We start from the raw sequence: 26,709 nt of genomic DNA on the forward strand, positions 1-26,709 counted from the left end.
TAATGAGCTACCCGACGAGAATGGATCTTTAGTTTTTTATTTTTCTTTCATGATTTTCCTCTTCCTCCATTCTGGGTTTTTTTGACCGTTGCTTTTCTTTCTTCTAAACCCTCTTCTCTCTCCTCTTTCTCTCTCTAACCTTCATCGTCGTCTCTTTCACTGTCTGTAATCAACCAATCTTTCACTCTTCTCTGTTCCTTTCCGCCGGCCTAGATTCATCCCGTCAGGTACTTTTCCCCTAATTTTTCAGTGTTTTTGTGATTTTCTCTGCTTTTGTTCTTCTGGGTTCTTGTGATTTTCTGTAGAAATCGCAACATTGTTAATAAAATTTCTTGATGGAGTGTAGTTTTTCGGAGATCGTGTGTTTTTTTATCCACATTTCCATTTCTGGGTTGCGATTGTTTTCTGCTGAAATCGCCACATTGTTGAGTTATTTCTTGATGGATTATGTGTTTTTTCTTCTGGGTTGCCATTATTTTCTGTGGGAATCACATGGTTGCTTCATTGTTTCTTGTTGAGCTGCGAATTTCTAGTGATTATGTGCTTTTTCTCCACATTTCCACTTCTGGGTTGCCATTGTTTTCTGTTGAAATCGCTACATTGTTGAGTTATTTCTTGATGGATTGTGATTTTTCAGGGGATTTTGTGCTTTTTCTCAATGTTCGTTCTTCTGGGTTGCCATTGTTTTCTATGAGAATCACAAGATTGCTTCATTGTTTCTTGTTGAGCTGCGATTTTCCAGTGATTATGGGCTTTTTCTCAATGTTTCTTCTTCTGGGTTGCTATTGTTTTCTTGATGGATTGTGATTTTTCAGGGGATTATGTGTTTTTTCTTCTGGGTTTCCATTGTTTTCTCTGGGAATCACAAGAGTTCTTCACTGTTTCTTGTTGAGCTGCAAATTTCCAGTGATTATGTGCTTTTTCTCAATGTTTGTTCTTCTGGGTTGCCATTGTTTTATGAGGGAAATGAGAATATTGATTCTATATGTCTGGTTGAACTGTAAATTTCTGATATCTCTGTTCATCTCAATGCATTTCTCGCACCCATTTGATGTTTGATCAGGTTTTTCCCATGTGAATTCTGCAAATGGGTCCTCCTTTCTTTTTTACTTTGAGCCCTTTATCTTCTTTTCTTGTGTTTTGCTAAGCTCGATATATTGCAGTCATCATTTACAATCTGCCTGTTCTTTACTTTCTGTTCTTTATTTTGTAGTTTTATATACCTATCCTTTTGTTTTGTGTCTTTTTATTGTTCTTTTGGATCTGAATCCAAAATTTGTTCGGTTTTTGTGAAATCTGACATTTGTTAGAGAAGGGAACGAAACATTTCTTATAAGAATGTGGAAATCTCTACTGTTTAAAACTGCGAGTGTAACGGCCTAAGTCCACCGCTAGCACATATTGTCCTCTTTGGGCTTTTCCTTTCGAGCTTATCCTCAAGGTTTTTAAAACGTGTATGCTAGGGAGAGGTTTCCACACACTTATAAAGGGTGTTTCGTTCTCCTCTCCAATTGATGTAGGATCTCATAATCCCACCCCCCTTCGAGGCCAACGTCCTTGCTGGCACACCGCCTCGTGTCTACCCTCTTTTGGGGAACAGCCTCCTTGCAGGCACATCGCCCGGTGTCTAGTTTTGATACGATTTGTAACAGGCCAAGCCCACCGCTAACAGATATTGTCCTCATTGGGTTTTCCCTTTCGGGCTTCCCCTCAAGGCTTTAAAACGCATCTTGTAGGGAAAGGTTTCCACACCCTTATTAAGGGTGTTTCGTTCTCCTCCCCAACCGATGTGGGATCAATATATGCTAGCGGTGGGCTTGGTTCTTACCGTTTCCTTTCGAGTTTCTAACTAGCAAGTTAAGGATGAGAAGTTCTTGTTGTTTAAGAAGAAATCTTTGGCATCTCCTTCATAGATTTCTTTTTGTGTAACTTCAAAATTAAGAAAAGCATTAATCTTCAAAACCCTCTCTCTGATATTAGGATCTTGCTTCCTTGTTTTGTGTGTGCATTTGGGATACTTTTTTGAAATACTCAAGTAATTCAAGCCTTGAAGTTGCTTCTTTTGCTTGAACAGCCCAGAGAAACCTTATGAATCTGGCAAGAAACACACAGCAATATCCTCGTGATTTCGGTTTCGATTCGAGCCTAACGAATTCGTAGTGTCACAAACTTGTTTCATACAAAGGGGACAAATCAAGATATGGGATGTTCCATGTCAAAGCTGGAAGATGAAGAGGCTGTTAAACTTTGTAAAGATAGGAAGAACTTTATCAAACAAGCTGTTGAGCAGCGGAGACGATTAGCTTGTGGACATCTAGCCTACATCCAGTCGTTAAAACGAGTATCTACCGCTCTTCGTGAGTATGTCGATGGATATGAACCTCGTGAGTTGTTGTTAGATTCATTCATTACACCACCTTTCACACCTGTAAAGAAAACAAGTCCGGGTCTGATATCAATAACGCCGAGGTCGTTTCCACAACTTCCGATCGAGTCGAAACCGAATCGAGTGGTGAAAGTAAACTACCTAAGATCAGGTGGAAATGGGGCAGTTTCTGTAGAAGAGAGACCTCAATCACCTGAAATAGTGAGAGTTCAATCTTATTCACCTATGCATCAATATGGATTTGATGGTTTCTTTCCAATGCAATCCCCACCAATGAATTCCTCATTCTTCTCTTATTCTCCTAACAACAGACCAAGTATCCCTCCCCCGTCACCGACACCCGAAAGTTCGCAATGGGACTTCTTCTGGAATCCGTTTTCGTCGTTGGATAACTACGGCTACCCTTCGAACAATGGTCTCGATCATATGGCAATGGATGATGAGATCAGAGGGCTAAGACAAGTTAGAGAAGAAGAAGGGATTCCTGAACTGGAAGAAGATGAAACCGAGCAGGAAGACGATGGCAATAACTGTAGGTGGGAAGACAACAGCAATAGAGTTAATACCACGGACGACAGAACACGAACTGGCCAAAGTTGTTGTAGAGAGGAAGTTCTTGTCGAAGATGTGGACGAGGATGAAGAAGACGAGGATGAAGATGAGGACGAGGATGAAAACGAGGACGAAATGAACCATGGAAACGAGATGGGCCATGAACTTCAAGGCATACGACCTCGTGGTAATGGGAAGATCGACGTTTCAAGAGTCCAAAATGCTGGACCTGTTGCAAGTACAAGCCAAGAATCAGCAGTGGTCGATCTCCAATCAAAGGACGAAACACCGGGTTTTACTGTTTATGTAAACCGAAAGCCAACTAGCATGGCAGAGGTTATCAAAGAGATAGAAGCTCAGTTTATGACAGTTTGTAACTCAGCTAATGAGGTCTCAGCACTGTTAGAGGCTAGAAAAGCTCCCTACATGACTACCTCAAATGAACTTACAGGTTATTTCCACAAATACTTCTTCTTTTTCCTTCTCGTAGTGAGATCCCACGTCGGTTGGGGAGGAGAACGAAACAACCTTTGTAAGGGTGTGGAAACCTCTCCCTAGTAGACGCATTTTAAAAACCTTGAGGGAAAACTCGAAAGGGAAAGCCCAAGGAGGACAATATCCGCTAGTAGTGGGCTTGGACTGTTACAAATGATATCAGAGCTAGACAACGGACGGTGAGCCTCGAAGGGAGGCGGACACCGAGCGGTGTGCTAGCGAGAACGCAAGGGGGTGGATTGTGAGATCCCACATCAGTTGGGGAGGAGAACGGAACACCCTTTATAAGGGTGTGGAAACCTCTCCCTAGCAGACACGTTTTAAAAACCTTGAGGGGAAACTCGAAATGGAAAGCCCAAAAAGGACAATATCTGTTAGCGGTGGGTTTGGGTTGTTACACATGTGATTTGCATTCAAATCATTTGTTCATGAAATCTAATTCTTCCTTGCAGCCATGAAAATGTTGAATCCAGTAGCATTGTTCCGCTCGGCTTCATCTCGCTCTTCCTCATCGAGATTTCTAATCAGCTCTTCTGCAACTAAGGACGAAAGTGGTTACGAGAGCACGGATGACATATCGGAAGAATCCAGTTCGTTTTCACCCGGTCATCAATCAACATTAGATAGATTATATGCTTGGGAGAAGAAGCTCTACCAGGAAGTGAGGGTATGTAGCTCAAATCTTCTCCTGACTTCTAATGTTTCCTGCATTAAAACTAACAACACTATCAGTTAGGCTACTCGGATCTTACGAGCCGATTCTTCGATCGTGATAGAGATGATTATTTGGCCTCAAACCATGTTCTAGATGTCTTATATAACTTTCTTTAAAGTATAGCAGCGGAGACAACTGATCTATATAATTTCCGTCTTATGGAACAGTCTGGAGAAAAGATTCGAATAGCGTACGAGAAAAAGTGTAATCAACTGAGGAACCAAGACGTTAAAGGTGAAGATCCATCTTCAGTAGAAAAAACAAGATCTACCATGAGAGATCTGCATACTCAGATAAAGGTTTCGATCCACTCGGTTGAAGCTGTGGCGAAACGAATCGAAACGTTAAGAGATGAAGAATTGCAACCTCAACTTCAAGAATTGGTTCAAGGGTAAGTATCCATTGTTGAACATGGTTGATTAAACATGAACCTAGCCATCATAGTTCTTGTGATGAACAGGTTAGCAAGAATGTGGAAGGTAATGGCAGAATGTCATCAACTACAGAAGCTGGCATTAGACGAAGCAAAGCTTCTACTCGCCGGTATACCGTCGAAGTTGGATGCTAGAAAGCTTTCTTCATCTCGTGTCATTGAGCCAAATTGGCTAGCGCGTGCATCAGCCAATCTCGAGACAGAGCTCAGGAATTGGCGTAGCTGTTTCGAGTCATGGATCGGTTCTCAACGATCTTATATGCACGCAATAACCGGATGGCTTCTCCGCTGCGTAAACTCAGATTCCTCCGACGTTACAAAGCCTCCGTTTTCTCCTCGTCGGTCGAATGCATCAGCACTTCCAATCTTTGGACTTTGCATCAAATGGAAGAGGCTCTTGGATGAAATCCAAGAGAAGCCAGTGCTAGATGGACTTGACTTCTTTGCTGCTGGAATGGGGTCGCTCCACGCACAACAGCAACGAGACGATGCTCACCGGATACAAGTCGGGTCACAGAGTTCCGGGGGAGCGGAGGGATCGAGCGGGAACATGGAAATGGTGGAGTTTGGGAAAGTTGAAGATGAAATGAGTGCTGAAAAAATGGCTGAAGTAGCTATAAGAGTGTTGTGTGCTGGATTGTCATTTGCTGTGAGCTCATTGGCTGAGTTTGCTATCAGTTCTGCTGATGGATATAGTGATCTTCTTAAGCAAAGGCCAAAAGGAGATGACAGCCAAATGGCACAATAGGGTTTAAGTGGGAGTTGGAACATAATTTTACAAATGCTTTATTTGTAGCTTAGAATTTATTTGTTTTTTTTTTTTTTTTGGTTGGGTTAGAAAGGTTAGAAATTGGCTTCAGAAGATGTATTTAGTTGAAATCTAACTTAGTTTGATATGAAGTAACTTGGAATGTATTTGTCTAACCTTTTGGGGAGCGAGTTAGATAGTTCTTTGACCGAAGGCATAGCTGAAGCTGATATTAATGAAAATCAAGCGACTTGACTGAATGCAATAGTGTAGAGAGGGGATTCAAAAATATACAGAGCAAAATCGAAAATTTTAGGTTTTTGGAAAGATTACATGTCTTAACCATGCTCAAACGGGCTCATATTGCTACATTTATTATACTAAACATTTTGTTCTTATTTATGTGCATCTAGAATAAGCCGACCCAAAGCTTCAAACCAAGAAACTGGGTAGGATGGTTATAAGGCCAAGGAACCGGGTAGGATGGTTATAAGGCGGGTTAGCCCACAATCTTGGTTAAGTGAAGTATGATAATAGGTACTCACAAAATTCAGACTCCACGGGCTATATAGACATCTCTACTTACCGAAAAATAAATCGAAGGGAAGGTAATCAGAAAGAACACATCTAATTCTCAACCATTTAACAAAGATCAGTAGCAAAATTCCATGTCCTTAACAAGAACAGCTAATGAACTGGCAAATTCAAGTAAGTGCATAGACATAATATCCTGAAGAGAAGATTTTAGAGCTAAAAATTATGAGATTGATAAACAATAACAAGTAATTATACCAATTAATCAAAAAGTGAAAAGCCAAGGTCATCATCATCACTCTCTTCCTTCACCTCCTCCTTCGCTGGAGCTGGGGCTTCTGCAGCTGGTGCAGCTCCTCCAGCAGGGGCGGCTGCCGCTGCTCCACCACTAATGATACCACCGCCACTAGCACCACCAATGATCACCTGAAAAAAATAAGGTTTAGGGTAGGCGTATGGTAGGCAATAACAGGGAGGAATGCAGTCAGATACTTCAGGAGATATCAAAAATAGAGTTCATTCAAAGGACCCTTCACTTAAACCAAGCTTTTCTAAATACTTTGCAAGAAAGCTTCCCAACAAGGAATCACACAATATCAGATTTTCTTATTCAAAGAAGTTTAAATTCAATGTAAAGGTTAGGGTGAATGCAGATAACTTGTAACCAATCAAGAAACTCAGCAATGAACATACTAGAAATACGATTGCCAGCAATGAAATGATTCAAAATGCAAAATGTGTTCATATATTGAGAAAGAATTCGGAGGTCTGCTGGTTGAACAAATTCATATTAGTGGATTATATAATCAAAATCCATATTCGCAAATGAACAATATTACCCTACAGATCGAACTTAAAGTAACACTCGCACATCAAAAAGGAAAAAACTAGGTAAAGATAATCCCGTCATTGCAAATCGACGGAAAAAAACACAATCAGTTAAATACTGAGATTAACAAAATCAAACATTAAAGAGTAAGTGCGTGAGATCGAGAACAATCAAGCAATAAAATCAAATACATTCGAAGAATCCACTAGACAAACGGGTAAAACAGAACATGTATTGATAATCTCGACAAGTTTTCGCCTATTTCAGCGAATATCCAGCAGAGAAAAAGAAGAATACCTGAAAAACGGCCGAGCTGGGAGAAACGTAAGAGAATGAGGACTGAACGCAACCGGAGGAATCGACAGAGAGAGCAGACGCAACGAGCTTCCTCTGGAGATCATAGGTTGAAGCGGCGGAACCTTCAAGGTCGCCTGAGTACTGATTGGCGGTCCACTCGCCACCGGATTTCCGACAAACGAAGGTGAAAACTCCCATTGTTTGATCTTCGAACGTGAATTTTGATCGAAGCAAATTGCGAAGAAGAAAGATAGAGCGTAGGACTAGCGGCCGTTCTCCGTATTGGTGTTTGGTTTTTATTTTGAGGAGAGGAAGCCCTAGCGAGACCACAAATTAGGGTTTTTGTTTGAAATGACTGTTTTACCCTCCTGAGGTTTTGTTACTTTCGATTGAGTCTTGCCCTTTTGGGAAAGAAAAATTGTTTTATTTTATACTTAATAGGCTCCAAAAATCTTTTAAAATACTAAATTATAGAAAATATTAGTCTCGTATCAAAGTTAAGCAAATAAATCCCCGCAAATAATAGAGAATAATTTTGGCGAGTCTACTCTCGGATCACCACGATATCTTACTTGTTATGACTCGAACATTGGATCCAAGGTTGTGGAAACCTCTTCAAAGGAACTCATATAGGATTTTATGTACAGAGTTTGTACTTTGGCTTAACTCGATCGTTCTATATAATAGGATTGGAACAAGAATTTAGATTCGAATTTGCCTCTAACCAGTGCATGCTTAAAGGACATGTGTTGGTTCGTGGGGATAGTATTCACTCTTAAAAGCGAGAAATAAGTAACGTGACTATGTCATAAAGGATGTAAGGCAATGTTGGAGTCATCAAGTGTCGAACCCGAATTTTGAATCATAATCAGTATCATGAACATGGGGTGCTAGAAATAGTATTAGAGCGATGTGTCTCCCAATAGTATGTGGTTTGGTGTGATGTCCCACATTGGTTGGGAGGAGAACAAAACACCCTTTATAAGCGTGTGGAAATCTTCCCCTAGCAAATGCGTTTTAAAGCCTTGAGGGGAAGCCCGAAAGGGAAAGCCCAAAAGGACAATATCTGCTAGCGGTGGATCTGGGCCGTTACAAATATCAGAGCTAGACACCGAACTATGTGCCAGCGAGGAGGCTGGATCTGGGCCGTTACAAATGGTATCAGAGCCAGACACCGAACTATGTGCCAGCGAGGAGGCTGTTCCCCAAAGGGGGTACACACGAGACGGTGTGCCAATAAGGACACTAGCCTCAAAGGGGGGTGGATTTGGCGGGGGTCCCACATCGATAGGAGAGAGGAGAGAGTGCCAGTGAGGGGGTGGATTGTGACCTCCCACATTGGTTGGTTGGGAGGAGAACAAAACACTCCTTACAAGGGTATGGAGACTTGAGGGGAAGCCCGAAAGAGAACTCGGGAAAGCCTAAAAAGGATAAGTAGTCATGTCGTAGGGGAATGTCGGGGCCCAGCGTTGTGAAATTTGGATTCTAAATCCTATTCTTGGGGCGTTATAGCACTAAGTTCACTTTACCTCTCGTTTTCATGTACGACTTTTATAGCTCAAATATCCTATTAGAAGAGGCTTAAATAATTCTGGAACGGACTCAAAACCTAAAGAAAACCACTAGATCAATCTAAAATACAAGGAAAACCAACTGGAGATGGGATGAATGTCACAAACTGGATAGAAACTAGGCCGAGCTAGACCAAACAAAGGTAAATTGAGTTAAACTAGTCTAAACTAAGATCGATTTTTTTCTCTCGTGTCTAAATTTGACGTTTTCATTCTACTTTTTCAACAGAAACGATAGTGACGAAGCAGTAACTCAACATAACACAACTTGTAATGAGGAATAAAAGGGTGGTGAACGACAATGACAAGAACCCGATTCGTGGGGGCAACTCCTTTGACTTATCAAATGCACTAGGGTGTGACAAAAGAGAGAATTGGAGAGATCGAATTCATTCCCACAAGGTCTCCTTCTAGTTGACGATAGGTGGAGGAGGAGGCTCTACACACAGCTGAAAACGCTAACGAAAATAGTCTCCAAATGAAAATCGTAGGGATGTAATAATGACCCTAAACAGAGGTCCTAGAAATTCGAGTTGTTACATTGTAGCTTGTTCTTGAGATTGAATCTTCAGACCGAAAAATTTCAATATTCAAAAAGTGTTCGGTGTTCGAGAGCTTAGGGAATTTTCTTATAGATACTATTGGATTTAGCTTATAGACTTTGGGCTACCTCTTTGAGTTTGAAATTCAATCTTTTTGACTTCCTCCCTCCAATTTGACTAAACTAAAATTTAATAATTTTTTATTTAATCGCCTTTTTTTTTAATTAAAAAATTTAATGTCAGATACTTTAAAGTAGAGAAGAAAAACGTAGGAAAAGAAATAAAATAATAATGTCATGTTAGATGAACACAACTCTCCACAATGGTATGATATTGTCCACTTTTAGCATATGCTCTCCTGGCTTTAGGTCTCATACTAATGGAGATAGTATTCTTTTATTATAAACCCATGATCATTCTCTAAAATAGTCGACGTGGGACTTTCATCCAACACCTCCCCTCGAACGAGTATGCCCATAACCGAGGCTTGACTCCCTTTGTTTATGGAGTCTTAATCATTTTTTACTATGTCTTCGAGGAGCCTAGACTCCTTTTTCTTTTGGAGTCGTTTGTTCCACGTTTGATGATCTGTTGGAGAATGAAATTGAATATTTTTTTAGAAATTAAATAAATTTCATATTATTTTAAATATATTATATAAATGAAGCATTATTTTATTTGGGGATGAAAAAACAAATTGAGCTGTATGACCATATGCATTATTGAGGTTGATTATTCATTTGCTTTTCAAAAATCAATTTGGCCCATTTTCCTTAATTGCCCTCCATCCTTTTCAAAATAAATAAATAAATAAATAATTCATTTCTCATTATAGAGCTTTATGGAATCTTTTTTTTTTAATTATAATTTAAATTATCACATTTCATATGCATAATTTGAATTATTCAATCAATGTCACCATATAATTAATTGTCTTAAAATATAAGCTTCTCTAAAATAATTACGTGCTTTTCATGCATGCTTTGACTTTTTTTTTTTTTTTTTTAAAAAAAACCGACAAATACTATACTAGATCTCATTTTTACTATATTTTTATTCTTCAATATCGTATACTTATACCATGCCCTAAACTTAGTCGTGCCAATAAATTGGTAAATCCTCAAATGTGAGGAAAAAACTCCAAAAGAAAAGTAGTCAAACCTCCTCGAAGGCATGGTAAAAAATAACTAAGACTCCAAAAGAATTCGATTAAGGAGAGGTGTACTTTGTTCGAGAGGAGGTATTGGATGATAAAAGTCCCACATCGGCTATTTAAGAAATGGTCACGAGTTTATATTCAAAGAATACTCTCTCAATTGATGTGAAACCTCTGGAGAAATGGTCACGAGAAGCCTCCTTCAACACTTACTCCTTCGTCTCCCATATGGGTTCCATAATTATAGGAAGCGATGCGGGACACAATGGAGCTATTCTACAAATAATCTCTCATGGATTTACGGGCGCTGCACTTTTTTTCCTGGCGGGAACAAGGTATGATAGAATACGTCTTGTTTATCTCGATGAGAGAAATGAGCGGAATGGCTATTCCAATTCCAAAAAATATTCACGACTTTTAGTATCTTATCGATGGCTTCCCTTGCATTACCGGATATGAACGATTTTATTGCAGAATTAATAGTCTTTTTTGGAACTTTCAATTTCATGTTAAATGGTAGATTTTTTTTTTTTAAGTATTTTGTTTAAATATAAAATGAAAAGTTCCTAAACTTTTGTCATTTTTCAGAACTCAATCCCATATCAAACCAAAAAATTACATTTTTTTTTTGAAAGTTTATATAGTTATCACATATTTGTTTAAATATCAAATAAACCGAACCTGAGACTAAGCTTGTAATCAAGCAAAACGGGACGATTACGTTCCTCCTTTCGTGCCTTTCGTGCCTTCCGTGCCCTTTTAACCTATAAAAACCAAACCCAAGTCATTAATTTTGGAGAGAAAAAAAAAAAAAAAAATCTTTGGACTATGATTCTATTCTATGGAGTTCAATTAAATTGAATTACACAAACAGGGTTGTCCGAAAATGATGGATAAATAATGGAAACAAGTTCTTTCTGGGCTGAAAGTTGGTGAATGATTAATATAAATGCTTGAGAATTAAATTTGTTTATAGAATAAATCTATCTGTCACATAAGAAATCCCCATAAAAGAAAAGGAAGTAATTTTAATTAATTGATTATTAAGATTCCAGTTCATTTCTGCTTGTTTGGGCTCCTCCTTCTGTTGCAGTTAGTGATCAGCACGCCTTGCCATGCCTCGCCTTGCCTCTCATTTTCAATACAACTACTTTTTTGGGTCTCTTTCTCTTTCTCTCTCTCTCTACATTTCTATACTTGTTTTTTTCTCTCTTCTTCACCTCAACACTTTACTTTCTCTCTCCCCCAAAGTCTTTTTTTCTCTCTCTCTCTCTCTTGTGCGCTGTGAAAAGTGGGAAACAGTGTTGTTTGTATCATTCTGACCCTGGGACTGGATCTGGGTGCTTCTCTGCTTGGATTTTCCATTTCCGATTAGCTTAATCGGCCTCGGGTACTCGGAATCAATCTTTGATTCTCTTGATTTCTGTTCCTTCTTTTGGTTTCAGTGTTGGGGTTTGAATTCTGGAACATGGGTCGTTTTCTTTAAGGGGTTTTGTTCATGGGAAATGGGGAAAACTGTAGATTTCTGTGGTTGAATCGTTTTTTGTTGGGTGTTGAGTGTTTGATCTGATCGAGTAATGGATTTTCGGGATTGAGTTTTGATGGATTGATTCTGTTGAACTTGTTCTCTGGCTTAGTTGAGCTGAATTGTGTTGAAACTAGACTTGATTTGATTCGTTTTGAACAGTATGTATTGTTCTAGGGAGTTTGAGAGTTGGCTAATTAGTTTATGTATTGTTCTAGGCCTAAAGCTATTGTTTTGAATAAAGATTGTCATGGAAATTCAAGAACAGTGCTAGGCCGTATCATATATATATATATATATACACATCTATGTGTATGTCTATATTTATGTTTGGATATTGAGGGGTGAATCCATTTGGATTTCCTTGATCTCTCCAGCCTTTCTTTTGCTATTGTTCTTCTGTTTGTTCGATGTTCTAACTCACTAAGTTGTTTCTGAACTTTGCTAGCAAGATTATTCTAACTTCTGAGGTTCTTTAGTTTGTAAATGTTGAAGTTTTTATGCAACCTTTCAATTCTAAGAATTGGGTCGGGAAGGAAGTGTCGAGTTTCTCATCGACATTATCGGTTGATTTGTTTACTTTGAACTGTCCTAGAATCTTGCTCATTTCATAATTCTTTGTTTTGTTATGCAGGGTGGAATAGCTGTGTTTCTGTGGTGGGAAATACTATAGAACTATGGCTGTCTCCATGAGAGATTTGGACCCAGCTTTCCAGGGGGCAGGACAAAAGGCGTATCCTTAATGATTAAGATTTTGAATTTTTCTGTGTTCGATATCGACACTGCATCAAAAAAGATCCAATCATCAACGCTTAGGATAGTAATTGGTATCTAATCTACCGAGCTATGCTCAGATTAGCAAATTTCCAAGAAACTAAAGATTTTATTCATTCCTTTATGACTTCCACATTTTGTTCCTTGACACTTTAAAGTGGGCTAGAAATATGGCGCATAGAGAATTTTAATCCTGTTCCTGTTCCAAAGTCTTCTTATGGGAAGTTCTTCACTGGTGACTCTTATATTGTTCTTAAGGTAACAACAAATGGATATTAATTCCTAAAGAGCAATGCATACATAGATATCCAAGATATGTGAAGGATTAGTTCTATATGAATACTTATCTGCCTAAAAAAGCATTATATAGTCTACTGTGTATGTTTTGGAATTATTGGGACACAGACAAAGGTTATATACTCAACTTGTTGAGTGTCTTTTTAGCTTGTCTTATTAGTATATAAATCTCAAATGAATGTTTTCATGTGTTTTAACTTTTTTGTGCAGACAACCTCCTTAAAAAGTGGTGCCTTGCGGCATGATATTCATTATTGGCTTGGTAGGGATACTACTCAGGTACAGTATTTATACCATGGAAGTACTTTTCAACAGCCATTTTTTGTATGAAGTTTTGACCAAGTGACTTATTAATTCACAGGATGAATCAGGTACTGCTGCCATCAAGACAATTGAACTCGATGCAGCTCTAGGTGGACGTGCTGTACAATATCGTGAGGTTCAAGGTCAAGAGACTGAGAAATTCTTGTCCTGTTTTAAACCATGTATTATACCTCAAGAAGGTGGATTTTCATCTGGGTTCAAGCATGCTGAGGCTGAGGAACATAAGACTCGGTTGTTCGTGTGTAAAGGAAAACGTGTTGTCCATGTGAAAGAGGTAAGTTCTTTTTCTGGGTAGGGTGTTTTTGGGATTTTTTGCTTCGTAATGAATGTGGAATTGTGGTGACAGGTTCCTTTCAGTCGATCTTCGCTCAATCATGACGACATTTTTGTTCTAGATACCAAGTCTAAGATTTTCCAATTTAATGGTTCGAACTCGTCCATTCAAGAGAGAGCAAAAGCATTGGAAGTTGTTCAATATGTTAAAGATACATATCACAATGGAAAATGTGAGATAGCTGCCATTGGTAAGTTAACGATGGATCTGTTAGTTGGATGTGAAAAGATGATCATTGAGGAATATCAGTTTGTGAATTAACTTTTTGTAGAGGATGGAAAGTTGATGGCTGATTCTGAAACTGGAGAATTTTGGGGCTTTTTTGGTGGCTTTGCTCCACTTCCAAGGAAAACATCTAGTGATGAGGATAAGCCTCTTGATTCTCATTCAACGAAGCTATTTGGGTAATATATTTTCTCCTTTTTAGAAAATCCTACCAATGTTATTATGTAATTGAATATCAATGCGCACATACATCTCTTCAGCAAGTTACAATGGTTTTGAACAGAATTGTCAGCTATGCTAGAGTCGTAACCAATGACCATCAATAAATCCTAAAACTAATTACATTCTACTTTCCTGTGAGATTGAAAGTTGGTAACCATTTATTATGTACCTCTAAACTCTGTACTGTAGTTCTGAAAGCTATATGTTTGCTTTTAAAGAATTGAGAAGGGGCAACTGGAACCGGTTGATGCTGGATCTTTGACAAGAGACCTGCTAGAAACACACAAATGCTATATTCTAGATGGTGGATTTGAAGTATTTGTATGGATGGGAAGAAATACCTCTCTTGACGACCGGAAGAAAGCAACTGCAGCTGCCGAGGTCAGCTCACCCTGTACTTTTGAATCCATTTTACCTGTGTAACATGGCATTATAGAATTTGTTATTAACTTGTGTTGTTAAGTAAACAGAAACTGGTGCATGGGCCTGATAGACCAAGATCACAAATCACTTGCGTGATTGAAGGTTTTGAGACAGCGACATTCCGATCTAAATTTGACTCATGGCCTCAAGTTACTAATGTAGTGGTGTCAGAGGACGGTCGAGGAAAGGTTGCAGGTTAGGAAGTATCGGTGTTGTCCATGTATCAGTTTAATCTATATTGCCACCAGAAACTCATCTCGTGTTTTGGTTTTTGGTGTCTATTTTAGCTCTTCTGAAGCGCCAAGGAGTTAATGTCAAGGGTCTTCTAAAAGCTGATCCCGTAAAAGAAGAACCCCAGCCATACATTGATTGCACTGGGAACTTGCAGGTGTGTCTTCTGAAGCTCTCACAATTGATTGTAGGAACAGAAGTAGAAAGTTTCAAGTATATCTGAACAAAAAAAGGACCTGATGTGAATCTATCTTGATAATTTATTTACTTCCTGTTCAAGAATAATGACTCAAATATCATTGAAGGGCGTTTACGCACAGAGGATGATCAAGAGTTCATCAAGGCATCTATTTAGCTATGAGAAGTATAATGGAATCTCTGATATCTGTCAAGTATATTAATTAGCAGTCGCTAATCAATCCAAGATCATAATCTACTTTTTAGGCGTTCTGGAACTTCTTTTTATGAGTTAATTTGTAAATATAGCCAACTGTTTTTCTTCTATGGTCAACAATTCCTGTTCCTCCATGACACAGGTCTGGCGAGTTAGTGGCAATGAAAAGATTCTCATTCCTGCCTCCGATCAGTCCAAATTTTACAGTGGAGATTGCTATATCTTTCAATACTCGTATCCCGGAGACGATAGAGACGAATATCTTATAGGAACATGGTTTGGGAAGCAAAGCGTTGAGGTAATAAATGCTCCCCAAGCTTCTAATGAAGAAATCACCAGCTTATCACAACAAAATTTAACTAGCTTATCGTCCAGTTAAGCATTCAATTCCTACACTTTAACAATGGCTATGGGAGAAGTTAACGTCATAAATTAGTCGTATGTTAAGATATTTTTTGGTAACTATGAACTGGGTAGACTGTAATTTGTTATGTTGGGATAAATCCATGCTATCAGTTGAAATATTTCATTATACAGCATCTTAGATTTCAATTATCCAATGTATGTTCTCTCCCTTATTGTCTGATTTCTTTTTTGTGCATCTCCCCTCAGGAAGAAAGAGCTTCAGCATTATCACTGGTAAACAAGATGGTTGAGTCATTAAAGTTTCTTCCAGTCCAGGTAGATTCATCACTTGGATTGTTACTTGATGTACATTTATGTCTTTAATATCTTCTTGTTTCTGATTCATTACATTGTATCCTAGGCACGCATTTACGAAGGGAGTGAACCGATACAATTTCATTCAATTTTCCAAGGCTTTGTTGTCTTCAAGGTCTGTTAGATTCAAGCTGCATTTAAAGAAAGTTGCAGGAGAAATCTTATTTTCCTTGTTCCATATCTGCTATTTGTTTGTCTGAAAGATAATATGATGAATTACACTTCAGGGAGGCCTAAGTAAGGGATACAAGAATTATGTTGCGGAGAAGGAAATTCAAGATGAAACTTACCAAGAGGATGGGATTGCATTATTTAGAGTCCAGGGCTCTGGACCTGAAAATATGCAAGCAATACAAGTAGACCCGGTCAGTACTCTTCCTAAAGTGGTTTAACCTTTTTGTACCATGACGTTCCGCTAGTTCTTTAGTCATGCACGCTTATGATAAGGATGTCTTTAGCTAAATGATATTGAGACAGTAAGTTTAAGTGGATAGATTAAAGGTATTTTGAATAATTTATGTTTTCCCATCACTCTCACTCACAAAGTAGATACTAATTTGCTAATTTGATTTGAGAAACTAAGTGTCTGAACTATTAGTAAATCAGTACTTCACGTAACCCGAAAGCTATACTTTTTACCTCAAAGCTTATATATTCTCCTTTGTCAGGTTGCATCGTCTTTGAATTCCTCCTACTGCTACATATTGAATAGCAGCTCCACTGTCTTTACATGGACTGGAAGCCTTACAAGCTCAGATAATCAAGAACTTGTTGAGCGGTTGCTGGATTTGATAAAGGTTGTGTACTTTCTCCCCTTGGAAACCGAGTTTGTTAAAGAAGCTTCTTGATAATGTGTTCTGTAGGAAATAAACCTGATTACATAAATTATTGCATCTGCATTTCACATCCACAAGCAATCTTTGGTGAGCTATACCAAATCTTATTTTGGCAAAGAAATCGAGCAGAGTTCAAGTTTTGTTTAACAAAGACAGGCTAGAATTCTTTTTTTACTGAATCTTTAACCAAATGGTTAGCATCTTGCATACTGTTTTATATCATAACACTTCCTTGTTGATTTCTTACATGTTTTCCTATTGTCAGCAGCCCAATGTACAGTCTAGACCTCAAAAAGAAGGCACAGAATCTGAACAATTTTGGAATTTGCTGGGAGGCAAATCTGAATATCCTAGCCAAAAAATTGCACGAGACGCTGAGAGCGACCCTCACCTATTTTCTTGTACCTTCTCTAGAGGTCTGTATTATTCTTCCTGCTGGTGAAAGCTGTAAGCTTTATCTTGTACCTTCAATTCTGCTAAACTTTTAAATTTGACCCCTTTTCCTTTGATCTTGTGATGATTACGCCGACGTGCAGGGAATTTGAAGGTACATCCTTTTCTCGTTCCAGTCCATAGATATAAGTGTTTTTCATTTCGTATTTTCTGAGTTTTATTGGGAAAGAGATGTATTCCTATGATGTCCTATTTTCACTTTACTTTGATTCTTTGTTTTAATAGCTGGGGTAAGTAGTGGGAGCCTAAGCCCTTATGCCCCTAATCCCTATCTATCCCAAGTCAGTTCCTCAAGACAAGAAGAGTTTAAAGATATTAAAGTTATTAAATTTTCAACTTAGAGCTTGAACCCAAACCTTGGAGTCTCTCCAAATATCCCAAGCAAGGATGAGGAGATACTCAAACCCTCATCACTAGAACAATCATTTGTCCTTGGTATCTATAAATACTCAACATTGACAAGCTAGTGACAGTAAATAACCTTATGTCTTTCCCAAGAAGGTTGGTTAATGTGAAGTTTTGCAGGTGGTTGAGGTACATAACTTTGATCAAGATGATCTGATGACTGAAGACATGTACATTCTGGATAATCACTCAGAGATATTTGTATGGGTTGGCCAACAAGTCGACTCGAGGAGTAGACTACAAGCTTTAACTATTGGTGAGGTACGGATAATGTATTCCCTCCATAGTTATGTTAATCTTGTAAGCTCAGAGCAGCCAACATCACATGTTACTTTTCGTTGATCTCTTCTCTTTCTTTTCTAATATCATCAATATCATGTCCTTTCCATATCTTGGGAGTCTGATACTAAAAGTTTACAGTTTGTTCATTGATAATTTTGTCTTTGAAAGTTTTTGGTCAACTTTTCAAGCAAACGTGGGTTTTCACTATTGATAACTTTCTTTGTATCACAACAGAAATTTCTTGAACATGATTTTCTGTTGGAAAATCTATCTTCTAAAGCTCCAGTGTATATTATCACGGAAGGAAGTGAACCTCCATTCTTCACACGCTTCTTCACATGGGACTCTGCAAAATCTTCAGTAAGAATTCAACAATTATTCTAGTAGTACCTAAAAATGTTAGCAAGATATTGACATTTTCAATCATGAACAGATGCATGGAAACTCGTTTCAAAGGAAACTTACAATAGTCAAAAGCGGTGGCACTCCTACTGTAGATGTAAGGTTTTTTCTATCAATAGTTTCACTTCTTAAACTCCCCCCCGAACACCCGCACAAAAGATCAATCTGCAGTTCGTTCCTTTCGATTATCGTATCACTTCTTTTAAAAGACTCATAATCCAATACTATATACACTTTATGTCTTCCCTTGATTATCGACTGTCCTGCTCCACCTTCTTTTCCTAGTTTCCTGGTCTTTATTGCATCCATTAAGAAGTGACTCCTCTATTACTTAGAAACCAAAGAGGAGACCAGTAGCATACGGTGGGAGATCTGCAGTGCCAGACAAATCACAGCGATCTAGGAGCATGTCTTTTAGTCCTGAAAGGGTCCGTGTAAGGGGGAGGTCTCCTGCTTTCAATGCATTGGCTGCTAATTTTGAGAACCCCAATGCAAGGAACCTTTCTACGCCACCCCCAATGAATAGAAAGATCTTCCCGAAGTTAATAAGCTCGGATTCAGCAAAATTGTCGGTTGCGAAATCTTCAACATTGGCAGCCCTTAGTGCTAGTTTTGAAAGACCACCACCAGCTCGAGAAGCTATCATACCGCGTTCTATAAAAGGTAGGCTTCGATTTATAATTGTGTGGAGACTATTTTCATGCCATTTGTAACTGACATAATAACCTTATATTGTGGTGAAGTGACTCCAGAGCCTACCAAACCTAAACCAGAGACTAGTAATAATGATAAGGAGATTAAGGATAAGGAGAAGGAGAACAACTCAGTCCCAGTCAGAATCGAAACTCTCACCATACAAGAAGATGTGAAAGAAGGCGAGGCCGAAGATGATGAAGGCCTCACAATATATCCATACGAGCGTCTAAAAACTACGTCAGCCGACCCTATTTCAGACATTGATGTGACAAAACGAGAGGTAATACTAAAACAGTCATGTTTCAAGTTGAATCTATAGATTCTTGACATGATTTTTTCTGAGATGTTTAATTTTGCAACTCTGCAGACATACCTTTCATCAGAAGAATTCAGGGAGAAGTTTGGAATGACTAAAGACGCCTTTTATAAGTTGCCAAAATGGAAACAGAATAAGCATAAAATGGCCCTTCAACTATTCTAACTGTTCTTATATGGTTTCCTTTGATCATTTCACTCAGTTTCCTGCAGTTATATATTACCAGTGGAAGAAGCTTGGCTTTCAAATCCATATGTTGTTAGATTAGATCTAAGGAGCCTCCTGAACTGATTGAACTCAACTGGTAAGGAGTGGAAGGGACAGCTTCAGTGCATTTTTAGCTGCTTCTGTTGCCCAGAGACTTGTGTTCATGATTGATGGACGAAACTCGAGTTTTGTTTTTTTCGCCTGCAGTCGATTGCAAACATCTTTAATTTTTTCTCTGCTCTTTATTAAGCATTTGGTGTTCATTTTTATGTTAAAAGCTATGTTGTGAGCTTGCATTTTTTTTTTTCTATTTTTGAACATATGTTTAGTTTTCAGTTTTATTTTTTCATTCAATTTTTTTCAGGAGAGCAATTAGGTGGTCTGCAATTTATTTTTCTTTGATTTGCATTTCTCGAGGAAGAACAACTGTGTGTACAGCAGAGTGTAATATTCTAGATGACAATAAACTTATAAAAGTGTGATTTTTCTTATATCTTCCCCTCTTAGTTATCTTGCACTCCCTCTTCCATTTCAAAGAAAAATATCGTCCCTCTACCGTTTGTAGTGGATGTTGATATTTTAGGGTTATCGACCAACGACCAATTACAAGGAGGAGAGTTAAGAAGTTACAACAAGCTTTAGTCACATCTATTCAAGCTATGGTGCGCTCGTCAAACGAAATTCTAGAAAAGGTTTGAGACTTCCCTTACATGTTGTGCAAAGTGTTAAGTTTAGATGCATTAAATGCAATTTAATTGACACTTAATGAACTCAGAGTTAGAATTTATGGGAATTTATGGAACTAGTCCAAGGAAGGTTAATAAGCATATTCCATTTATTGTATTACTTAATTAAAATTTAAATATTTGTTTGTCATGTAAGCTAATTTCTAGTTTTTAATAGAGGAGTTAAGATTATATTGTAATTCATATGGGTTGCCATATTCATCATTAACTAGCCACTTTAATATGGAAGTTATGGGTATTTCTCATCAACTAGCCATTTTAATAGAAAGGTTATGTGTAGCCTTCTTTCTTTTAGAGTAGATATCACAACATTTTGGAATGGAAGAGAATAGAGTTTCTATTTTAGCTTTGTTGAGAGCTTAAGGCAAGTTTTTTAGAACTTGTATGCTAGAGTAATTCAAATAGTATTGATCAAACCTCAGTTTTCTTTACTCTTGATCTTGATCATCAAGTTAATCCATTCCAAAACTTTTCCTAAACTTTTCCTTAAGTTGATTTCGCAAGAAGTATCCAACTAGTAAGGTGGCTTGAGTTTTACCAATTTGATAAGAGTTATAGTCGAGGCCTAGGGCACATAAACAGAGTGATCACATGCTTATAGACACTATAACTTGTAGATACCATTTTGAGCCAGGATTGAATCTAAAACAAAAGTTCCCACACTTTCTAAAATTTTATCGACAAAAACTACATCATAACCTAATTTCACAACAGCTAAGCGTACGTAACTTTCCCTTTAACAAAAAATTCCGATTCGTTCCTATCAAGAACTCACGAACTCAACTCAAAAGAAGATTCAAATTGATAACTCAATCCAATTCATTCAGTTTCCCCTGTTAACACGCCTAATTCCAACTATAACAATACTCGGCCCTATTTCCAGATTTAGAAGCAAACAATCAATAATCTCTAAACTAAAATCATGGATCACTTAACTGAAAGCGCAGCGGTAGGGAGGACGCTGCTCTTGCGTCGAATTCAAGACCTTATCTGTGCATTCCTTGTGGTTGTGAAGTAAGATTCGAGCAAAGCGATCACGATCCTACAACGTTAAGGTCAGAAATCACCGCAGTGACTTTAAGAGATGATACCGTGACGTAGAAATCAAATTAAGTAGCAGATTCGTCTTTGATCAAAGACGATCTGATCTGGAAGGAGTTGGAATTGAAAACGATTCCACGCAGAGTTGTGGATAGCGAACGAATTGGAAGCTTCTGGGCTCTAATTTCGTCATTTTCTGTAAATGGAAGCGATTCCAAAATTGATGTGAGAATCGAATGCTAACAAAGACTAAAAAGTGAAGAAAAAAAAAAAGTTAATTTATTAAATTGTTAATTAATTTTTAATTCATTTTTAAATAATTAAATAATAGTAATAATAAACCACCCAATAACATCAACTCAACCAAGTTGGTTCAGTTGAGTTGAGTTGGGGTGTGAACTCTATTTCCATAAATAGTCACCAACCTAACTAAGAGCTCACGTTAATTGAAAAGAGAATGAGTGCCTCCAGACCGTTGGGCCTTGAACGGGGTGGACTGTAACAATAGCTCAAGCCCAAGCCCACCGTTAGCAGATATTGTCATCTTTAAGCTTTTTCTTTTCGGACTTCAAAATGGGCCCCGAATGGGTGGACTGTAACAGCAGCTCAAGCCCAAGCCCACCGTTAACAGATATTGTCCTCTTTAAGCTTTCCCTTTCGGACTTCAAAATGCATCTGTTAGGGAAAGGTTTTCGGGCTTCCCCTCAAGGCTAGGAAAAGGTTTCCGGGTTTCCCCTCAAGGCTTTAAAATACGTCTACTAGAGAAAGGTTTCCACACCTTATAAAGGGTGTTTCGTTCTCCTCTCCAACCAATGTGGGATATCACATGGGCAATGTGTCAGCATCGAGGGGACACTGGGTCCCAAAGAAGGTGGATTATGAGATCTCGTATCGATTGGAGAGGGGAACGAGTACCAGCAAGGACGCTAGACCTCGAAAGGGAGATTTCACATCGGTTGGAGAGGGGAACGAAGCATTTTTACAAGGATGTGTAAACCTCTCTCCCTAGTCGACGCATTTTAAAAACTTTGAGAGGAAGCTCGAAAAAGAAAAGCCCAACGAAGTATCTGCTAGCGGTGGCTTAGGCTGTTACACACATAAAACTTAACTAGTTTCAATTTTTTTTTTTTGTTTAAGTTTTAAAAAAATATTTTTTTAATTTTTTTAAAAAATTTGAAATTTTAAAAGGATAATATTGAATTTTTAAAAAATTAAAAGATATTTTTTAAACAATTTTAGGGTATTTTTAAACTTATTTTTTTAAGTTTAAAATATTAATGATTTAGTAAAAATATTTTTATTAATTTAACTTCTTTCCAAAGAAAAAAAAAATCTTTTACAAAAGAAAAAAAAATAATAAAAAAAAAAACAAAAAGAAAATAAAGAGCGATGCTTAATACGAATTTATAATATTTAAAAAGTTTACCAATAATGATAAAAAGATCCGATAAAATCACAATTTAATTTTAAATAGCGTAGAATAGCAGCGAGGTTTTTAATAAATAAAATACTTGATAATTTAACGAATTTTTATTTATTTTTTATCCATTTTATTCGATATTTTAGGAAGAGATAAAAATTTAAATTATAATTTTCTATTTATAAAGTATTTCAATTACATGAAAAAAAAACAAAAAAACTTTTTAAATTATTATTAAATAAATAAAAAACTAAAATAACTCAAATTGAAGATCGGTTTTATTTTTATTTTTATTTACTTTCATTCTAGTAATAATTAATTTAGTCCTCATTTTTTAAAACAAAAAAAAATTTAAATTCACATATTATATTTATTATTATAATAAAAATAAATATACTTCATAATTACTTATTTTAAACCGATAACAATTAATAAATTTTGTAACGCATAAGCATTGCTAACATTAAATATATACGTGTCTATCTCACATGACTACATATTACATAACATGAAAGTATTGCATAAGCATCTCATGACATGACTCGATAATACTACGTGTATCCATGACATCAATCAACATTTTCATGGCATATATTACTAACATATCATTCATAACTTCACATAACATAATTCATTATGTTTCATAGCATAAACAGTCACATAATTTATATATCATATAGTCATATCACATAATAAAACATGGTGCATGTAGGGACCATAGGGCACACACCATCATACAACGAAGGTCACTTATTGAGTATTTCATAAAATACTCAAGCCACGTGGTACCTACATTTTTCAGGTAAAGGCAAGATGCCAGGTTGACCGCAGAGCTGAAGACACTATGGAAGTTGGAGAGGGGATATTTTTAGGAGTTTACGTTTGTTATTAATATTTATTTTGACTTCAGTTACTGAAGGTTTTATTTTCGGAGGAGATAAGTTTGTTTTGGATTGATGAATCTTTAAGAAAGACTTGGTTGTGTTTTTACAAGGTTATTTATGATGAGCTCCCGTGTAATGAATTATGTATGCATGGGTGACGTCACTAATTAGGTTTAGAAAATTAGGGGCGTTACAAATTTAGTTAATTTAAAATTTATAATTAATTAACGGGTAGAAAATGAATTAGAAATAAAATATATTTAAAAAATAAGAAAAACTAAATTTTTATATTAAAAAAAATTAATGTTTAATTAAAAAGTATGTTCTAAATTATTAGTCCACGTAGACATAATTTTTTTAAAATAAGATTTCAATTACCATTTTAACATATAAAAGTTTAATCACAATTTCTATAAAACTTATTAATATTTTATATTCGTATAATTAAATTATTATAATAATAATTATTTTTTGTTTACGGAATTTAATGTGAAGACAAAAAGGCAATCCAGAGAAAGGAGTTTCACGAGATTCGGAGATTTGCAGAGAGACTTGATGAGGACTGTTATGTTCTCGAGTTTGTGATCAAAATGCCAACAATATAAATCAAGATTCGAGCTCAAGGCAATGGATTAACAGCCTCCGGCTGAGATTCTCGATCTGAAACACGAACAAGAATTCGAGCAACAAAAAGGGCTTCTAAATGAGCGGCGAAAAGCTTACGCCATCCTCCGGAGCTTCTTCCGGTTCTGTGGATGTCGTTAAGGGCATCAATGGCCTCGATAAAGTCGTTCTTCGCGATCCGCGTGGTAGCTCTGCTGAGGTATTGCTGTTGGATTTGAATGAATGATTGAGAAATGAGATGATTGCTTTAGGATTTAGGATTTAGGATTTAGGACTTAGGATTCGGGATTTGGGATTTCCTCCCCGCTTGTGTGTGTTGCTCAAATGTGGAGTTGATCTGATTTTAACTTAGGGTGTTCGTGTTCTTTTAATTTATGCGAGTTCTGTCTCTTAGTTCGTGGATTTCTGTATTGATTTGTATGTTTGTGATCTGTTCTTGTATTTATAGAATACATGTAAATTTGACATTTCCGATCTCTAATTTTTATGTGCGTCAAGGATCTAAGATACTGTAATGAATTCTATAGCTTGACAAATTTTCCCCATTCACAAGGGGGTGAGGGACTGCAGAGAAAACAATCCTGTGACTTTGAAAGTCCATTAACTCCTTTTAATTCTAAATCCTACAATATTTATTACTCTATGAATTTGTTGTTTTTGCTTACCATTCTACTCAATTCCACGATTGTATGTTTCCATTTCGTTGCTCAGAGTTGAGCAGATTCCTTTTTTTGTTTCGTTATTTGGCTACTGATTCATGTTTGTTCTATTCAGGTCTATTTATATGGGGCCCACGTGACATCTTGGAAGAATGACCATGGGGAAGAGCTGCTTTTTGTTAGTAACAAGGTGCTATTGAAATTTCTTCATGGATTTTTTGAATCAGTTGAATCATTCTCATTTCTTTGATACGCTGCCTTCATTGCATTTAAATTCGTCACTTTATGTGTAATGAAAGATATTTGGTAGTTGGGTGCTGATAGGGCAATTACATAATAGGCGAATTCTTGGTTAGAACAATAGAAAGGATGAAACATAGTATAACATTCCTGGAGTGCCCTTCACAATCGATTCGTTTGTAATAGAAAGCTTTCAAGGGTAGCTCATCGGTTTGGTTGTCGTGTTTCCCCCACCCGGTAGGAGTTCAAGCCCCATCTTCCATTGCTCCTGTTTGTGGTGTAATGTAATATTTCCAAAAACCTATACTTTTGTATCACTATGTTCTTTTGATTAACCTTGATTGGAGTTGTTACTTGGTGGTGGTCATCTCTTCCCCGGTTATTAGTTTGTGACTCGTTTGGGTTGTCGTTGAACACATTCTGTTTCGTATTAAAATGAATTGTTGAAGGGTTCAGAGAACGTTCAAATTATTTGTATATTTTTCTATTCTAACTTTCTGAAAATTATCATTGCCCTACACTATTTTCTTATTAAACATATGTCCTCGATAAATTTCCAGGTATTTGTATGCTTATTTCTTATGATGTACAGTTTATTCTTCTAAATTCATACAACTCTGTGAAAAATGAATTTGAAATTTTCTTTTAATTTAAAACCTGATTATTTTCTTGGCCATTGATATTGTTGTCCTCGAGCTTAAGGTTGTAGCTGTGCTTAATTTATCATTGACACTTACATTTCTTGTAATTTCAGGTTGCTTTATCAAAATTATTTAATGGAATTTATTGTTGCTGTGCAGGCCATTTTCAAACCTCCAAAACCAATTCGTGGAGGGATTCCAATTTGTTTTCCTCAAGTATGTGCTTATTTGGAAATTTAATGCATGGAATGAATTTTATGTTGATTTCATCCTGTTACATGATAGTTATCCATCCATTGCAGTTTTCAAATCTTGGTCCACTTGATGGACATGGATTTGCTAGAATCAGATTTTGGAGCATTGATAATAGTCCACCTCCTCTTCAAACGAATACCTCCAGTAAGACTTTTGTTGATCTAATCCTAAAGCCATCTGAAGAGGATGCACGGGTTTGGCCACACAGGTAAGGGAACATGTTTACTTGCATTTATTTCCTGAAAATTCCATACAGGGTTCATGCAGCATTGCAATCACAAAAATTTCCACGCTTCTGTGAGTAATACTGTTCTTTTACTAAATTGTAGTTATGAGTACCGTCTGAGGGTAGCTCTAGGACCTGCTGGGGAGCTGTCGTTGACATCACGTGTTAGGAATACCAATGCAGATGGAAAGCCTTTCTCATTCACATTTGCCTATCACACTTACTTTTCAGTATCAGACATAAGGTACGAGCAACTTGACCTAATACTTGCTGGGTTTCCAAATATTTATAAATTTTCGATGGGGTGCTCAGCTTTGATCTAAAACAGTCCAAAGAAGGTATAGTTATGGTATAAGGCATACAAGACAGAGCCCATAACTGTGGTTTCTATCATCAAGATTTAGATAATCCCTACTCTTATCTCATTTTTCAAGCAAGTTGAAGCTTAATTCTTTTCTCCAGCACCCATATCGTTTTTATCATCAAAATTATGCAATTTTTGTTTTACTATAGTTTGATTGTTTTCCTTCATGCACAAGGCATATTTTGTATGCATTTCTCTGGTAAGAGATTTTTTTTTCCGGAACTCCTTTTTTTTTTTTTTTTTTTTTTTTTTTTTTTTTTTTTTTTTTTTTTTTTTTTTTTTTTT

At 37.0% G+C, this 26,709-nt stretch overlaps 4 protein-coding genes across 9 annotated transcripts in view; 3 read left to right on the forward strand and 1 right to left on the reverse strand.

Moving 5' to 3' along the window:
• Positions 1–5,589, forward strand: LOC111444186 (nitrate regulatory gene2 protein-like). The gene is made up of 5 exons (XM_023082181.1): positions 1–227; positions 2,075–3,389; positions 3,886–4,100; positions 4,316–4,539; positions 4,609–5,589. The coding sequence occupies exons 2-5, from the start codon at positions 2,201–2,203 to the stop codon at positions 5,327–5,329; spliced, it is 2,349 nt and encodes a 782-aa protein (XP_022937949.1). The 5' UTR covers positions 1–227; positions 2,075–2,200; the 3' UTR covers positions 5,330–5,589.
• Positions 5,590–5,938: 349 nt separating this feature from the next.
• Positions 5,939–7,293, reverse strand: LOC111444187 (60S acidic ribosomal protein P3). Its single transcript, XM_023082182.1, has 2 exons — positions 6,990–7,293; positions 5,939–6,289 (listed from the first exon to the last, which is right to left on the reverse strand). Exons 1-2 carry the CDS (start codon positions 7,185–7,187, stop codon positions 6,125–6,127), a joined length of 363 nt encoding a protein of 120 aa, XP_022937950.1. The 5' UTR covers positions 7,188–7,293; the 3' UTR covers positions 5,939–6,124.
• Positions 7,294–11,448: 4,155 nt separating this feature from the next.
• Positions 11,449–19,817, forward strand: LOC111444348 (villin-4). 4 transcript variants are annotated; one of them, XM_023082420.1, is made up of 23 exons: positions 11,449–11,648; positions 12,418–12,516; positions 12,716–12,815; positions 13,065–13,133; positions 13,216–13,452; positions 13,525–13,702; positions 13,784–13,916; positions 14,178–14,340; positions 14,430–14,577; positions 14,670–14,770; positions 15,150–15,305; positions 15,620–15,688; positions 15,774–15,842; positions 15,955–16,092; positions 16,396–16,524; positions 16,829–16,979; positions 17,100–17,110; positions 17,542–17,682; positions 17,938–18,063; positions 18,137–18,202; positions 18,441–18,768; positions 18,858–19,081; positions 19,169–19,817. In XM_023082420.1, exons 2-23 carry the CDS (start codon positions 12,461–12,463, stop codon positions 19,280–19,282), a joined length of 2,907 nt encoding a protein of 968 aa, XP_022938188.1. In that variant the 5' UTR covers positions 11,449–11,648; positions 12,418–12,460; the 3' UTR covers positions 19,283–19,817. The 4 variants fall into 4 exon arrangements, with proteins under 4 accessions (XP_022938188.1, XP_022938189.1, XP_022938186.1 ...); XM_023082421.1 differs by having other exon boundaries at positions 11,450–11,648; positions 16,832–16,979; XM_023082418.1 differs by having other exon boundaries at positions 11,451–11,648; positions 18,849–19,081.
• A 4,090-nt stretch (positions 19,818–23,907) lies between these two features.
• The window catches only part of LOC111444352 (putative glucose-6-phosphate 1-epimerase), an 8,036-nt gene continuing 5,234 nt past the window's right edge, over positions 23,908–26,709 (forward strand). For 2 of the 3 annotated variants that reach the window (XM_023082434.1, XM_023082432.1), the window contains exons 1-5: positions 23,909–24,238; positions 24,814–24,888; positions 25,739–25,795; positions 25,882–26,042; positions 26,164–26,304. In XM_023082434.1, coding sequence (XP_022938202.1) covers positions 24,119–24,238; positions 24,814–24,888; positions 25,739–25,795; positions 25,882–26,042; positions 26,164–26,304 — 554 coding nt within the window. In that variant the 5' untranslated portion in view covers positions 23,909–24,118. Of the gene's footprint in view, positions 24,239–24,813; positions 24,889–25,738; positions 25,796–25,881; positions 26,043–26,163; positions 26,305–26,709 lie in introns of all 3 variants that reach the window. The other variant, XM_023082435.1, reaches the window with a different exon arrangement.

Source organism: Cucurbita moschata, unplaced genomic scaffold, assembly GCF_002738365.1.
Source record: "Cucurbita moschata cultivar Rifu unplaced genomic scaffold, Cmos_1.0 Cmo_Scf00006, whole genome shotgun sequence".
Lineage (NCBI taxonomy): Eukaryota > Viridiplantae > Streptophyta > Magnoliopsida > Cucurbitales > Cucurbitaceae > Cucurbita > Cucurbita moschata.